Source organism: Suncus etruscus, chromosome 13 (assembly GCF_024139225.1).
Source record: "Suncus etruscus isolate mSunEtr1 chromosome 13, mSunEtr1.pri.cur, whole genome shotgun sequence".
Lineage (NCBI taxonomy): Eukaryota > Metazoa > Chordata > Mammalia > Eulipotyphla > Soricidae > Suncus > Suncus etruscus.
Window position 1 is genome coordinate 20274127 of NC_064860.1, and position 17494 is coordinate 20291620.

At 50.6% G+C, this 17494-nt stretch overlaps 1 protein-coding gene across 1 annotated transcript; it reads left to right on the forward strand.

The window, feature by feature from the left end:
* The first annotated feature begins 202 nt into the window (after positions 1-202).
* ZIC4 (Zic family member 4) lies at positions 203-17290 on the forward strand. Its single transcript, XM_049785346.1, is given in 7 exon segments — positions 203-259; positions 261-314; positions 316-339; positions 1396-1480; positions 7221-7838; positions 12443-12761; positions 15546-17290. Coding segments are annotated over 7 exon segments (1158 nt in total). The 3' UTR covers positions 15547-17290.
* Positions 17291-17494: the final 204 nt, after the last annotated feature.

Consider the following 17494-nt stretch of genomic DNA (forward strand, 5'->3'; position numbering starts at 1 on the left):
GCCATGACCCACAGTAGAAGTTACTCAGGCTTTCTCAAAGGGAGGACTTGGGCAGCTTTGTGGGTGGACAAAATTCCCTAGGGAAACTCACACCCCTTTCCCTCCAAAGCAAAAAAGAAAATTCTATTAGTTCCAACCAACCAGGACTTTTCCTGTGCCAGACATCCTGCCATGAGGAAATTTTAGAGCGAGGACGCCCAGCATGCAGCCCTTCTGTGGGAATGCAAAGTTGGGCCTCCTTTCTTTCCTGGCTTGTACAGGGAAAGAGCTTATTACCTCTGGGGACCTATGCCTCTTGGTTAGAAAGAATTGAAAAGAAATAAAACCCTCTGGGAAAAGGTGAGTCTACCCCCACTCCCCCCCACTTCTCAGGCTTGGATCTATGAGAGAAAGGAGGAGAAGAGAGAAAAGGGCAAAAACCAAGCTAGTACCAGCTGGAGATGGTGGGGTTTGAGGGGGGCTGGGGAAATCTTTTAGCAAAGAGCCCTGGAGGAGCTTTTTGAGATAGCAGAGTCCCACTTGGATTTGGCCTGAGGTTCAACAAGTTAAACAACTGCTTGTTCTGTGGGCTAGAGTGTCAAGACAGGCAGACAGCCTCAATGACAGAGGGCCGGCAATGTTTGTCCGACCTTTTCAATGACTGTTTGTCTTTCTAGGCCACATTGAGGGTTGGGGTGGTTGGATTGCTTCTGTTTATCTGCTCCACTGCCTTTAGACTAACCTCGCAGATGCAGAGGTCAGCCAGGACAAGAAGATTGAAAGGATATATCCCTTCCCCCTACCTGGGAAATGTTAATATTAATTTTGAAAAATCACTCGTGATGGCCTCCTAAAGGACCTTCAGAGAGAAGTGATGTAAGAATTAGGGATCTCTCACCCTACAACAGAATAAAAGCACAAATCCACAAGAAAGTCCTTCTCCTTTCCTGACAACTCTTAGAACTCCATTTCTAACCATTTGCCTTCCAAAGATTACCTAGTTATTCTCATTACAGTCGCTCTAAAATTGGTTCATAAGCTTAAAGAAAATAACGGGGGAGATGTCCGTGCAATTAATTGTGATTCTGGAAGTTAACAGTGTTTAAATACTAACAGTTTAAGATGGAACTTAATTCTTCTTGAAAGACAAAACAAAAAAAAATGAGTTTCAGAAAGACCTTTCATTGGGGAAAATAGGATTATTTATATTTATATAGCCTGTACCATCACGAGTAGATTGGTATGTGATGAATTTATGAAGCTCCCAGAGGAATCCTAGCTGAGTTACAATTTAAAAGTGGTCAAGCAAAGACCAAAATACTCTTCAGCTCAACCCTCGCCATTCGGTCTCTATTCAGGCCACAAGCTTGTCTGAAGTTGTCTAACTTGCAGCTCTCTCTTTTGTCTTCCCCCCAGTTTCAACATCATAAAATGAGATACAAGACTTCCTTGGTGATGAGAAAACGGTTCCGGCTTTACCGAAATGCCCTGAAAGATGCAAGTAAGTCAAAACCCTCTTTTGTACACTGCCTTTCTGTACACTTCAGCTTTCTGAAGTGAAGTTTTGAAGTAGGGAGTTTAATTGTTTGTTTTTGTTTTTGTGGGTCTTTTTTTTTTTTTTGACATGCTGGGTTGTAAGTTTAGGGAGTTTATATGAAACTTAGAACAACTCTTGAAGATGTGATGTGTCCGCACACAACTCAGCAACATAAAGTCTCACCAGCAGCCGGCAAAGCCCCTTCCAAAGCTACTCAACTTGATGCCCTAGATTAAAATTTGACGACTCTCTCATCGAAACAACCACCTCTGACCTTCTGCAGTTTCACTGTCACATTATTCTATGACATACTCATCTTGAATTCATTTCCGGACGATTTGATTGGAATGAGGTTTGACATGTATTGGTTTCCATGAAAGGAGCAGACTTTGATCTTGGTGATGGGGTTTACATGATAGGCATCATCTTAACCAGGGACACCAGCCTTCTGCAATGTGGCAGTCGTGATGTTCCCACAATGTGGTGTCTGAAACAGAGAGTGACTGACAGCTGTTCGGTCAGGAATACCTTCATTGTGAAGAATTTAATTTGATTTTCCATTTAGAATAAGCATATGATTTAGGGTTGGGTGTTTCCCCTTCCAGGCCTGTAGCTTCCTTAGTTCAAGGACACCACCAGCTGACAGTGCCTCCAAGGTGTTGCCTTAGTGATAGGAAAAGCAACCTTCTTAACAGAAGTTAAATGGACAGCTCAAGAAATGGCTCTCTTCTATTGGGGTGAGGGGTTGCTGATTTGATGGCAGAATTCTCCAGAGATGTGGCTATTATGCAAATTCAGTTGTTTTGATTCCTTAGTGCTCTTCTGGAGGAGCCTTTATCCGTGTTACTTAATCTTATCACAAAGATATTTTATTGAATGGATACTTGGAAATTTAATTTCTGAGTATACTTCTATTTGCTTTCGTGCTCAATTATATTAATGCTGATTAAAGCCTAAACTTCCATAGCAGAAATGAGAAATATCCTTCTTTATCTCCAGAATCCTGATAGGTCTCATCTTTGTGCAATTTGGGCTTGCCCATACAGTAGGCTTTGGGGGCTTAAGTTATTCATTTTTAAAGACTAGAGACAACCTCTCACTGCTGGAATCCTAGAATCTGTCTGTGAATAGCCTGAAAGAAAGAGATCTATCTGTTTGAGTTGGGTGGTGACCTACCAGGAATAGAAGGATGGGATAAACAAGCTATAGCTGGTTTCTATGCAGCTTATTCAACAAGGCTATACTGGACCAATCTCTGAGCTGTAGTTTCTCAGCTTCGGAAACCCTGCCCTGGGCTTGAATTACAGCAGAATTTAGCATGGTTTAAAAGATTTATGGAAAAGTAATCCATGTAACTCATATAAAATCTCTACCTAACTGTTCTTTTCCAAGAGCTAGTGGACAGTCCTATTTCTCTACAACCAAACTAGAAAGTCATATTAGTTTAAGCTTTCATTGACCTGCTGGAGAAAGCAAAGGTAGCTATGGAGTTGTTTCCAACTACTGGAGGAAGGTTTGGAGTCTGGTAGTGAAATCTTTCCCAATCCTTTCCATATTTCCAGTTCTTTATTGGCCTATGTTGAAGTCTTCTGGACTGCAGAAGAGGTCTCTTTTCCATAAACCAAACAGAAAAGAGGACTGAACAATGCTGTGACTGGCAGCAGGGTTAGGTATGGAATACTCCAGCATGGTCTTTGGGAATAAGCGTTGGTAACTTTCTAAAAGGAAAAATTCTGAGCACTACTCTTTTGCCTCCCATTCAATAGACATGGGATCCAGGCTACCTAGACTCTAAAACTCAAAGGAACTGATGTGAAGAGTAAAATATGCCTCTCTGACAGTAGTGCCTCCCAGCCATCTGTGATTAGCTTATAGTGCTTTGGGGGCAGATTTCAAGGCCATGCCTTAAAGTCTCTTATATTATCACCCACCATCTTCTATCCATAAATATTAGCAGATGAAATGTATGTTTCCCTTTCCGTGTCCCTGGGGAAATGTCCTCTGGAAGAATGCCTGATACCATTGGTGTGTTTAGCCAACCAAGGTGAGAAACACTTAGCCCCTATGGTCAAATCAGGATCCCCAGTGCTTGCAGGTCAACTGCCAGTCACCCCAGCCCCCACCTCAAGGCTACTCACAAAGCATCTATCCAGAATGGGTCCAGATGTTTTCAGCACTTTGAGGGAATGCTGCATCTGGGAAGAAGCTCCATGGGGCTAGGAAAATTTGGCTGAATCAGATGTATCTGCCTTTTCATTGTTGGCACAAACAGCCATACACATGTTCAAAGCTTTCCAGGGCAAAATATTTGTGAGAAAAAGTGTGCAGTGAGTTAACAGTCTATGTGTTTAAAAAAAATCTGCTTCTCATTCTTGGAATCCATGAAATCTATGCTTCACATTCAGGAACTCCACAAACTTGGGTGGGAAAACAATGCCTTTCTATTTTCAACACATTCTGAGTGAGAGTTACTGTTTTCTTCTAGGACAAGTGTGGGCAACTGGCCACACCAGGCCTCAGAAGGGGAAAAGATGAAAACAACTTAACCCCCACCCCTTGTGATTCATTGTTTTTGCTACAAATGAGGAGATGACTTCATATATATGTAGAACCTAGAGTGGATGGTGGGTTTGACACACATTCTGACCAGTAGTGGGTTATACATCACTGAGATTCCTATGGGAAATCAGGTATTCTCATTGCAGAGATATGGCAGAAGATGCTTAGGTCTGGTTGCTACAGGTATTTCACAGCTCTGTGTGGAGGGATAACTCAGAGAAATAGCTGGTCAAGGGGTCCCAGGGAGGACCACACTGGTTGTATTGTGGTGTGTGTGTGTGTGTGTGTGTGTGTGTGTGTGTGTGTGTGTGGTATTTTCCTGAGCCCTTCAAGACCTTCAGTTAAGACTAAGGTAGGCAAATGCATCATTGGATATACACCTACCTTAAGGTGGGGGACTTGAAACCACTCTAAGATCTGGCTGGGTAGGCCAGGAAGGAGAACTGCAGGCTGCAAGTCCAGAAGAGGCATCAGCAGACAGAAAGTGGGTGGGAATGATAGGAAAGAAAACAAATTCTCCAGGTCCAGTCTGGACACTGCCGGTGGAAACTTTGTCACGATAGTTTCTATAGCAGAAGGCTGTCAAATGCTTGCCTTTAGCTTCTTCTAAACTCTTGCTAAGTAGCAGCTATTGGTTGTATTTCGTAAGCTCTTCCGCTGGAGAAGCAGAAAGACCAAGACCTGTCAAAGCCCAGGGAAATTGTTGAGAAAGTTAATCCCTCGCTAGAATGCAGCCCTGAGCTGGGAACAATGAGCTAAATGAGGAAAGTCTCAAAGAAACTGTCAACCAGTTAAGTATTTTTAAACGTGTAAAGGAAACTTTTATTTTATTTTCAGGGGAGGCAAGGTAGAAGAGGATGTCTGGGTTCCTGGGATAGGAAGGATCACCTCTGTTAAGGGCCACCGGGTCATTGACCCAATTCCTCCAAACTTGGATTTTTAGGAAATCTCAGTCTTTATTCGGCTTTGGGGGCATTCACTCAAAAATTCCGTGGAGGCCTGAGTATTTAGGCTGGGAGTTTCCACAAGACCTCAAAACAAGGGATGGGAGTTAACAGGCTTTAAAAAAAAAAAAAAAAAAAAAAAAGATCGGGACAGGGCAACCAGCCAGTTGGCCACCACTAACAAAGGACAATACCGTGTCCTGCAGAGTGCAGCAGGGCCAAAACCAAGGTGCTGAATCTCCCACCGGCCCCTCACACTCACCGGTCTGGTACCTGCCCCATTCTGGCGATCCTGTGCCCTCGGCAGCTCCAACCCTAGGCCTCTGTCTCCAGCGCCCCGGCAGCCTGAGCGCTGAGGTGCCAGCCGAGACAACAAGTGGCCAAGGATCCCTGAATTCCCTTCCTTGAGGCTCTAGTGGAGGAAAAGGGATAGGTTTTGTTCATGGTGGGGACCGCAATATGGTAGAGGGAGAGACCTGGGGTGAGGACCTGCCTAGGGACTAGCACCCCTCGCCTTTGTTTCTCAGCTCAGCTTGTCTGCGCGGGTCGGTAAACTGCTTCTGTCGGCGACCACCGGGACGGGGGGCAAGGGGGATACAGGGCTGTGTGAGTTCAGGACCAGAGTACCCCCAAGTCCTCATTACCATCCTGCACCCACAACCCTCCGATCTGGGCCCGGCGAGATTGCGGGGTACGCGTTGGGGTGGGGGCGAAGCGGAAGAGCGAGCAGTGAAATAGGAAGAATGGAGTGCAAAGAAAGGCGGTGGGGTCTGAGGAGGAGAAAGTAGCCCAGTGGGGGAGACCAAGTATGTTCAGGGTGTTAGCAGAAAGGGGGGTGTCAGTGGAAGAAGAAGGCAGACAAGCCATTTCAGAAAAACGAGAAAAAAAGACAATTAAGGGAAGGGCGGCAAGCCTTGGAGCCCCCGGGCCCGGGTTCCTGGCCGAGGTTTGCATTGCAAGCCGCCTGAGGGGCGCTGATCAGCAACCCGGGAGGGGACCGGGAGGTGCGCCTGGGCACCCGGAGAACGCGTCGGTGATGCAATTGCACCCTTTCCAAAGTGCTTGAAGGCTACGGCCGAGTCTCCCCGGCCGAGGGATCTACCGGGACCCGAGAGGGCGGGCGCGCCCGAAAGGAGAAAGGCAACATTGGCTGGGTCAGAGCGCATGAGCAGTCGGTGCTAGGAATAGGGGGGATGGGATGGGACCAGTGTGTGCGAGCCAGTGTGTGTGTGTGTGTGTGTGTGTGTGTGTGTGTGTGTGTGTGTATGTGTGTGTGTGCGCGCGCGCTCTCTCGCGCGCAAGCCTGCTGCGCCAAGACCTGTCATCACTGACGTCGGGCCGGGCCGTGGGCCAATGGGAGACCCAGGCGATTGTTCCTCTCGGCGGGCCGGGACCGCGGCCCCGAATCTCTATTCACTTCTTCACGCGCCCCGCTGCTGCTTCTGCAGCGAACGGGATTTTAAGTAGGCATTAAGGATCGACAGAGGCAGAGACAGAGAGGGGGGAGAGTCCCATCCCAGCCTCCAACTTGAGGGGAAAAGGGAGGAAAAAAAAATATCCCACAACTTTGCGGAGTTTTTTTGTTTTTGTTTGTTTGTTTGTGTGCTTGTTCCTCCTCCTTCCCGCTGTCAGGTGACGGGGGGCGTGAGCAGCCCCCCGCCCCATGTAGGGGGCCTCCGGGAAGCCAGGGCCTGACTGCAGGCTGCCGCAGGCCAATGGGTGCAGAAATGAGTATCTGTGGCCCAGAGCTCCGGCGCCACCCGCACTCACGACCTCTCCTTCTCTGTGCCCTCCGTAGCCACCCAGAACGCTCCGGGGGAGTTGGGGACACGAGTGCGCTTAGGGAGGGCCGGGACTCGCGAGAGCCGAGCGAGCTCAGGGCCCCCCTGGCGCCCACAGGGTCGGCATTGCGCGCACCCCTGACCCTGGTCACCACTCAGCCACCGCCGCCGCCGCCGCTGCCGCCCCGCTCCATCTGCTCATGGCGCGCCAGGGGCTGGTGCGTCGCCGCTGCCAGGGCCCGAGACGCACGGTCCGGCCTGGTCCGCCGGATCGGCCGCTGCAACCCGCGGGCTCCCGACGCCCTCGCTGAGCTCAGAGGCGGCGGCAGCGATGGGTTGGACCTAGCCCCGCAAGCCGGCCGGGTGGCACGCGGAGGCCCCGACACCTGTTCTCACGCGCGCTGTTTGTCTCGACAACAGGTAGCAGCTCCGGACACCATGGCCCCCAGCTCACGGCCGCCTCCAGTCCCTCGGTGTTCCCGGGCCTCCACGAGCAGCCGCCCCCAGCCTCCCCCAGCGGCGCTCTGAACGGACTCCTGCGCTTGGGGCTCCCCGGTGACATGTACGCGCGGCCCGAACCCTTCGCTCCAGGCCCGGTGGCCCGCAGCGACGCCCTGGCCGCCGCCGCGGCTCTGCACGGCTACGGGGGCATGAACCTGACGGTGAACCTCGCGGCGCCGCACGGGCCGGGCGCTTTCTTCCGCTACATGCGCCAGCCCATCAAACAGGAGCTCATCTGCAAGTGGCTGGCGGCCGACAGCCCCGCGCCCCCGGGCCTTTGCTCCAAAACTTTCAGCACCATGCACGAGCTGGTCACGCACGTCACCGTGGAGCACGTCGGCGGCCCCGAGCAGAGCAATCACGTCTGCTTCTGGGAGGAGTGTCCGCGCCAGGGCAAGCCCTTTAAAGCCAAATACAAACTTGTAAACCACATCCGAGTGCACACGGGCGAGAAGCCCTTTCCCTGTCCTTTCCCGGGGTGTGGGAAGGTCTTTGCTAGATCAGAAAATCTCAAAATACACAAAAGAACTCACACAGGTCAGTATTCTTTACTGTCTGTCTCAGTCGGACACTGGAGCCCAGGGGGGGGGCCCAGGAGGCCTCCTCCCGACCTCCGTGGGCTGAGGTTTCTCAAGTCCCGCCGGAGTGGAGCGTGTGGGGGCGACGTGTTGGTGTCCCCCCCATCCCAACCAAGGCCATCAAATGTTAATTACAACCTTCTATTCTTGGAAGCGCAGGTTTCCCGAGGCAGTGTGCGGAGGAAAGCAGAGTTTCTGTGAGGGTGTGTGTGTGGGGGGGGGGGGAAGAGGGCCGGGGAGTGAGTGTACTCGGGTCTCAGCGGAATTGTAGGCTCCCTGCTGATTTTAAGGCATTTATTTTAGCTCTTTCAAATGGAGCTTTGCCCAAAGTGCTAAAGCTAGACAGTTGTCTAACTTTTCTCTGTTCCTATGGGATCTTTGGGCGAACATTCTTCCACTGGACAACCTGGTAACCTGACAGTCACCTAAATCTGAAAGGAGAGGACCTCACAGGTCCTTATTACCCTTTCCTGAGAATTTGGGAACCCCAGAGACCAAATTTTGAGACTTATCAATCTCTATCTTGAGCGTGATTCTACTCTTGGGGTGTGTGACAAACCCTCCCTTTTTGCTGTAGCTGAGACCCAAGGAGACTCACCAAACTTAAATATCATTTACAGAGCTGTTAAGTGAAATAGGGACATGTGTCAACCACATCTGTTAGTTCTAGTTAACAGAGAGAAAAGGAACTCCGCCTTCCACCAACAGCCTGCAAAGTTGAACTCTTCTGGCCAGAAGCATCACTAATTAATGCAATTGTAAGGAGAAAGTTTTCACACTTCCCAGAGCAGCCTGTGAAGTTACATTAATTAGTTTAGCAGCCCAAGTTGTACTGTCTTCACGAGGGTTTTCTCGAGTCTCTCCCCTCCTCCCTTTCAAGTTGAAAAACTCAGCATCTCCTTCTCCCATTTGGGAGTCAGGGAGAAAGTGAAATCAGATTCAGTTGATGCTCCCCTTCTGCCCCCCAGTACTCTGCCTTACCTCTCTTCTTGGTGGAAATCTCAGCAATTAGAACCACAGAATTTTATCTGTAGAAGGAAGCTTGCGAAACCCGCCCTCTCCCGCAAACCTTGCAATCAGGGGAAAGTTCTTGGACCAGGTCACGGGACATTCACAGGCCAGAACAAAGTCCCCTTCTAATGAATGAATCAACAACTTTACTTCCGGAATCTTTCTGGCAATCGAGGGTTTCCTTCAGCTGTTTCCAGGATTCTCCACCCTCTTGCAGTCTTTGTCTGTTCCCCCTCTCAAGTTTTATCCCCTCTGGCAGGCCCACAGCTTTGCGCTGGCCACTGCGAGTACACGAAGGTAGATGAGTACTCCCGAGCCAGGGAAGGAACTCATTTTTAATGACAGAGGGGTTTTAAACAAACAAACTTTTACTGCTCTTTGCCGGCCTACTGTTTGAAGTCTGTGAAGCAGAAAATGGTTAAATTCTTGGTGCAATCGACCTACAGCAGAGAAGGGAGTTGAGTGCGCCCGGGCTGGCTCAGGTTTGCATCTATTCAGAACGAAATCCTAAGTACCTCCTTTTCACTGGTGGTTCTCATTCATTATCGCAGGAGTTAAGGGGGGGATCTCCAGAGCTTTGACTGCTTCCGCCTTTCCCTCCAACTCCCCCCTTCCCCCCGTAAGGGAAAAAAATAAAGAGGGGGAACCCAACAAAATGTTTCTCAAATGGCAATAGACCTCACTACAAATTATTCATGAAGACAGTTCTCGATTCAACAGGAAAATAATTGCCTTTTCAAATATTAATGGCGTTGCCTTTCCTCGATTCACAGAAGCTGCGAATTGGAGCTGAGTTTTCAGGAGTAGTAGTGCTCCTATGTCTGGATTCCTAGCTCGGCTCTGAGGCGAAGGCCCTTGCATCACACTGAAAGGTTTTACATTGTGGTATCTACAGCCAGCCTGGAACAGGGGTACCAAAGTGTGGGAAGGTCCCATAAGTGGACCCCTCAATAAGGCCCCACATTCCCTCCTGGAGAGAGAGAGAGAGAGAGAGAGAGAGAGAGAGAGAGAGAGAGAGAGAGAGAGAGAGAGAGAGAGAGAATTCAGTCTGCTTCCAAGTCACAAGCCACAATGCACTGGTTAGCCTAACTGTTCCTATAGTCCCAACTTAGTGCACCTGGCCTGGCATTGGCCTCCTAATCTCTGAGCCTTAGAGGAGGAAGATTTTCAGTCCCCAATCTGAGCAGGCTACAGGACACTGACCCAACTCTGTCTCTCCATTCCCACCTAGGACGCAGTTCCCAGATCTAGTGGGAAGGAGAGGACCAAGGCTGTGTCTCTTGGAAATGGGGGGGGCACTAGTGGCTAATGTCATGCAGGAATATGAAGGGGCTGTATTAACTGGCCAGCTGGGGGGGAGAGCAACTTTAGCTGATGAAGGAACTTCCAGGCTGCCAGTGCCTCATCTCTTGCCCAGTCTTTGACTCTCTGTCCTTCCTCAGTCCTCTGTTTCATAGGAATGTCCAAGGAGGTGTTCAAGAGATGAATCAAGTGTATGGAGAAAAATATTGGAGGGAAATGAATCTCCTTTGTCTTCTCAGCAAAACTGTTTTGCTTTGCAGGCCCTAAAATGCATGATTCTTCTAAATGATTTTAGGAAGGAAGGAAGGAAGGAAGGAAGGAAGGAAGGAAGGAAGGAAGGAAGGAAGGAAGGAAGGAAGGAAGGAAGGAAGGAAGGAAGGGAGGGAGGGAGGGAGGGAGGGAGGGAGGGAGGAAAGAAGGAAGGAAGGAAGGAAGGAAGGAAGGAAGGAAGGAAGGAAGGAAGGAAGGAAGGAAGGAAGGAAGGAAAGTTTCACTGTTGTATATACTACTAGGGATCAGAGGAGATAAACTGATAGTACCCATTTATTCTTCATCTTTCTTTTATTTAAAAATAAATGGTGACAGTGTCCCAAGAAATGGCAGAGGTTCATACTAGGAAAACTGCTAGGCAAGACCATCACGGCCGGGGCCAGTGGTGCTGGAGCAGAGAGCTCCGAGTCCGCTGAAGCGCCAGGGTGAAAGTTGGGTGCGAACGTGTCACTGGCCAAGTCTCAGAAGGGACGCGCCATGGTGCTTTGTATGCTCAAAAGTGCTCCGAAAATGCCCTTCATTCCCAGTGGCGGCGGGAGCAACGACCACAAAAGCAACAGTCCTGCCACCGAGCATCCTTTTCTCCACAGCCTGGCTCTCGGTAGCTGCTCTCGCACCCCCCCCCCCCCGGGCGCCCCTGGTATCCGTTCGTTTCCAACGTCTCCAACATTTCTTCCCTAGTCCCCGCAGCATTTGCAGCTCCAACAGCCACCCGGGCCTCCGGTGTCTCCGGGACCTCGTCTTCCCCGACAGCCGGCGAATGCTGACGGCTACGGTTGCCCGAGCCGAGGCCAACGTTGGTGCCCTAATAGGCGATCGAGCTTTCCCGAGTTCTCCGGGCCTCAATGGACTGTGACCGGCCGCTCGCGGTCTCCCCGACTGCGCGTTCGCCCTCGGGGACCCGGGCCCAGGCCTGCTTTGGCCCAGGCTGCAGCGCATAACTCGGTGCTTCGGAGTGGGCCAGGGAAAAGGGCCTGGGATGCCTCTGGCCTCTCGGGTCGTCTGGCCGGGCCCCCCTTCGCTAGTTGGAGGGTCTCGCAAGCCGCCGACCTCGAGCTGACAGCGGGTCCAGGAAATGGCTGTCCGGGGCAGCGCCTAGCGGAGGCAGCTGGAGCAGCGCCATTGAGCGATTCATTCCTGGCTGCGCGCAAGCTTCGGGGCGGTTAGACGGGCTTAGGAGGATGCTGCTAAGCATTTCCCCTGGAGGGGAAAGGGAAAGAGAAGGGGAAAGCTCCAAGCCTCTTAAAAAAAAAAAATCGCCTGGGAAATAAATCATGGGCTCAGAATTCCTTGCCCTGCAGCCTCAGATTATGGTTGTGGCACGCGCCGCCGAAATTATCTGATCCCATCGCCCTGGGCATTTGCAAACAAACAAACAAGGGGGAAAAATAACTGAACTCCTAAGAAAGAGACTGGGGCCTGAATGTGTGTGTGTGTGTGTGTGTGTGTGTGTGTGTGTGTGTGTGTGTGCTCTGGGAGGATGGCTGAGCGCAAGGCCAAGACGCAAGGCTGGCTAGGGTTTGCAACTTTGGGTCACTCAGATACCGAGCTCCTCTGTCCAAACTCAGTCTCGGCGCGCCAAGCTCTGGGGAAGGAAACACCCAAGCAAATCGGGGTTTGGGACTGTCAGTGGGCTTTTTCTGGAAGGAAACTCAATTGAGATGGAGTGTCAAAGTTGCTCCTCCCCTGGCCCCTGGGGCAGAGGGGGAGGGGGACTCCAGGGCAGAGGCACTGGGGGGACTCCAGGGCCTTGCTCCGATGGAGAGGGGGAGAAGGTGTCCTCCCTGAGTGCCCAGGCCAGAGGCTGCTGGATAGATAGTATTTCTGGGACTGTATGGTCGGATAGTGGTTTTTTTTTTTTTTCCCCCTGTTCCTCTCCAAGCTGCAAATTGGCAGAGTTGGGGCGGAGGGGAAGTGTTGTGAGGGGGTGGGCTGGGCCCCCGCCCACCCGCGCTAATGTCTTTGCATTGCCTCCTCCAGGGGAGAAGCCCTTCAGGTGCGAGTTCGAGGGCTGCGAGCGGCGCTTCGCCAACAGCAGCGACCGTAAGAAGCACTCGCACGTGCACACGAGCGACAAGCCCTACACGTGCAAGGTGCGCGGCTGCGACAAGTGCTACACGCACCCCAGTTCCCTGCGCAAGCATATGAAAGTTCACGGCCGCTCGCCCCCGCCCAGCGCCGGCTACGACTCGGCCCCGCCGGCCGCCCTCGGGTCGCCCTCGGCCGACTCCGGCCGCGAGCCCTCATCGGCCTCGGCCTCGGCCTCGGGGGTGCGTGGTGGCGCCGACCTGAGCGAATGGTACGTGTGTCAGGGCGGGCCCCCAAACGACGCCTTCGGCAGCTCCCCCAGTCCAGCGGACCCGGCCACCTCCTTTGCCTTCGACTGCTGGTTCACGAAGGAAGGAAGGAAGGAAGGAAGGAAGGAAGGAAGGAAGGAAGGAAGGAAGGAAGGAAGGAAGGAAGGAAGGAAGGAAGGAAGGAAGGAAGGAAGGAAGGAAGGAAGGAAGGAGGGAGGGAGGGAGGGAGGGAGGGAGGGAGGGAGGAAGGAAGGAAGGAAGGAGGAAGGAAGGAGGAAGGAAGGAAGGAAGGAAGGAGGAAGGAAGGAGGAAGGAAGGAAGGAGGAAGGAAGGAAAAGTTGATTTCATTGAATATGCTGCATTCGTGCCTTCTTTATTCACTATTTCTTTCTTTCTTTCTTTTTGTTTTTTGTTTTATTTTGGTCACACCCGGCAGCGCTCAGGGGTTACTCCTGGCTCAATGCTCAGAAATCGCTCCTGGCAGGCTGGGGGGACCATATGGGATGCCGGGATTTGAACCACTGTCCTTCTGCATGCAAGGCAAATGCCTTACCTCCATGCTATCTGTATTCACTTTTTCAATTTATATTTGCTACTTCTTTTTTTTTTTTTTTTTTTTTTTTTTTGGTTTTTGGGCCACACCCGTTTGACGCTCAGGGGTTACTCCTGGCTATGTGCTCAGAAATCGCTCCTGGCTTAGGGGGACCATATGGGACGCCGGGGGATCGAACCGCGGTCCTTCCTTGGCTAGCGCTTGCAAGGCAGACACCTTACCTCCAGCGCCACCTACCCGGCCCCATATTTGCTACTTCTATCTTTTCCCACAATCACATCCACACAGCTTATATCCTACTGCCCCCCCCCCCCATAATTCTGCCCCTGACTGGGTGGCTTGAAACTAGAGTGGGATAAAGGAGACAGATCAAAAGGAAATCAGACTTACTCAGAGGTTCTGTGTGATTTTGGTTACCATATTGCAGTTACCAATAGGACCACAATAAGACCACAACTACCTTCCCAATAGGAAATGTTCTTCTACAGGCCTGCCTGGGTACCCTCACCCCACTTCCCTCTTCAGCCCATCATGGCAGCCTCAGGGAAAATGCCAGTTGCAAAAGCAGCCAAGAGAATCCAGGGCCCTTAGTAGCCTTTCATTTTCTTATTCCTCCTTTGGACTCCCTACACTTACCCCTCCCCCAAGCCTGCTTAGAACCAAAAAATCCACAAAGTCTCAGACACTCAGGAGATAAACTGTGGGGAGGTCCTAGGAGACGCCCTCTTCCTCTGGATCTTATGCTCCTCCTTCCAGAGCTGACCCCTACCTCAGCCTTGGTCATTTGCCATAGAACTGAAGCTGGGGGATTACAAACAGCAGGAAACAGAGACAAAAGACAGTTTCTAAGGCCCTAGACCAACCACCCTCTTTACATTGGGTTTTGGCTAGGATGCTGTTTTGGTATTTTTAGAGTGCCTAGCATTGGGGTGAACCTGTGACATCACTGAGATGATGCCTAGGTGATGGTAACTGGATGAATATTGTCAACACACACACACACACACACAAACACACACACTGCAGCAATAAATGTTGTGAAGAAAACACCCAGTGGGTCTAAACTGAATTGTGGATCTGCTATTCTGGGTATCCCAGTCTTCAGAAAAAGAGCCAGAGTTTGAGGGAAATGACCAGAAGGCCTTGGCAATGCTACCTAAGAATGTGTTTGTATGGTTGGTGATGGTGTTGGAATTTGAATGTTTTTTTCCCATCTGCAGGAAGGTGGGATTGCACCATCCCTCCCAATTCTAACCTACAGCAAAATTTGAAAAACACTACAACCAAATGGAAAAGCAAACAAGCAGAAAGAAAAGCATAATAAAGCTGTGGTAGCTCCATCTTAGGTCCCTCAGAATTTGGAGGTAGCTGGCTGCAATTTTCCCATGAGGGAAAGAAAGTCTCTCTACCCTACTCCTGCCTCTCCAGCTCAACTTTAAAAGTGGAGTTCAACATGTGTCTGTGGCCTGGCCAATTTTTCTCTGTTCTCCTGATCCCTTTATAAAATAAGCCCCTTACTTCCAGGAGTTCCCAAGTTGGACAGCACTCACTGTTTATTGTTCCCCTGGCCCAAAATCTAGTCTCCCCAAAACACACTATCAGTGACCATATTCCTGGGACCAATGTTGGCAGCTCTCTCCTCCCTTCCAGACCCCTCCAGGCAGGCTAGCTGCACGCGCCACACACACACACACACACACACACACACACACACACACACACACACACTTAAAGTTCAGAGGCCACGGGGTCGCAGCAAACAATTCTGTTCCTTGAGGTCAGCTCACAACCCACGGCCAAGGTGCCACATCTGGGAAACTTGTTCCTCTGACGCCGCCGCCCGTCAGACCCCCTCGCCTCCCCTTTCTTTTTTTTTTTTTTTTTTTTTTTTTTTTTGGTTTTTGGGCCACACCCGGCGGTGCTCAGGGGTTACTTCTGGCTGTCTGCTCAGAAATAGCTCCTGGCAGGCACCGGGGACCATATGGGACACCGGGATTCGAACCAACCACCTTTGGTCCTGGATCAGCTGCTTGCAAGGCAAACACCGCTGTGCTATCTCTCCGGGCCCCTCGCCTCCCCTTTCTAACTGTCCGAGGCAAATCTCCCCTTTCTTTCTCGGGTCTAGGCCCTCCTTTGCTTGCCCCCTCTCCCACCGCATCCCCAATAATGAAATAAAATAAAAAATGTTTGGCCGGCCACTAATCGCCTTTAATTTTTCATTTGCTTGTTACAGATGTCCGCCTGGTTGCTCGCAAGGTAATCTCTGGGCGCAGCTGAGCGCCCGCATCCCGCGCCGGCGACATCAAGGGCCAAAGGCACAAAGCAACGTTTCTTCGCCGCGGTGCATCTTCATGGTAAGTTAGGATTTCTATGGCAATAGGCAAGTCGCACAGAAATCCTGAAAGGCCGAGCCTGGAGCCCGTCCAGGCTTTTCATGAAGGACATAATATTTACGTCTAACAGGCCTTTTTCCCTTGTGTATACAAGTATATATTTTTGTTTGACGTGGACTAAATCATTTTCATTTAATTTCCGGTAAACAAAACCCACGCGAAGGGGCACTTGTTCCCCCTCATAATAAAAATGGATAAGAACGCGAGGGGAAGAAAAGCAGCGTCTCAATCGCGCGCAGCTCCCTTTGTTTCTGCTTTTCTGCGCTGATCAGAGGGCGCATTGGGGTTTGATGGCGACTTTCTAAAGGCGAGGAAATGGTTTGTAAGAGGGGGAAAGAAAAGGAGAAAGGTCTAATCAAGCTCGGGTTGTTCAAAGAGTCCGGGTTTGGGGGGTTGAAAGTGTGAGTTTGACGCGGCATCAGCACGCCGCGTTAGGCTCGCCATGGAAATGTGCGCCCGAGCGGCCGCTTCAAAGGCGGCACACTTCGCTGCAGACACTCTATTAAGATACATTTGCGCTGACCTTTGCTTTCACGCCATTTAATACTGTCACCGCGCCCTCCAGTACAGACTTCCTCCTTAGGACCTGCCTCTCCCGCCTTTTGGGGGTTCACCCTACACTGGGGGGGGGGGTGGGGAGGGTCGCGTGCAGGTGTTGCGTGTTGGCTCCGGAGACGCTTTTAGGAAAGGGAGGAGCCGGACTCCAGAGAATTCTTTACTGCACCCCCCTAAGAGGTCCCGGGGTCGCGAGGAAGGGACTTGAGTGCAACCGCAGAAGCTTAACAAATGAGCAGCTCCAGCACTGTTGGGGGGCAGAGTGCCTCTCAGATTCCAGGCGGGTTTGGGGAGGCCTGTTTAGAATGGGGAAGGAAAAAGAGAGAGAGAGAGCTCTCCTGGCTGAATCCAGGCAGACGGTGCCTAGGGGACAGGAACTTTCTGGTCCCCAGTGCAGCTAGCTCATCCCGCTATCCCACAAGTCTCTTGCATGTCTCCCCACCCCCAGAACTTGTTTTTCTCCAGAGTTGGGGAGTGTATGATACCCTTCAGGCCTGGAATGGCCCTTGGGAGGGCTCTGAGAAGCCCAAGGCCAAGGGGATAGGAAAGATGGCAGGAAAGTTAAAAGTGCATGTTCCCTTAATTGTCTTGTTGTTTATTTTATCCAAGTACCACAGTGAATAGGGGAAAAATAAACATGGTGGAAAAAAAAATCAAACAGTGGAGTCTTCTTTAGTGCCAGTCCTTGTGGTTGAATAAAAAGGATGGTCCGCTTTCTATTGAGCTGAGAAATCTTTGAAGTGGGAGTTATTATCTGAGACATTCCAGCCTGTCGTCCTAACAACGCTGATGAAACGTAAAACTTTCTTTGTCAGCGATTTGTTCTCCTTGCTGTCAAACTCCCCCTGCTCCGTTACTTTCAAACCGTTTCTAAAGAGATAAAATCAAACTTCTGTTTAAAAAAAAAAAAAGAAAGAAAGAAAGAAAGAAAAAGAGAGAAAGAAAACTTGCAAATTCCACTAGCTGATAACTTTAGGGATAAGTCCCTCTAAGGGAAAAGTAAAAATAAAACAACGACAACAACAAAAAAACCCAAATAGGCAAGAAGCAAGTGCAGTGTCTGTGGAGGTGTGCAGAAGTGAAGAGTTGAGACATAATTCTGGGTTGTGGGTTATTTGCTAAGAAGGTAGGTGCAGGTAAAGGGCCTGACCGCCAAGCCCACACTTGTATCCACTTCCCTCTACTCTGGCCTGCACTCAACCCCTTCAAGTCTGATTAGCAGCTTTTGGGAAAA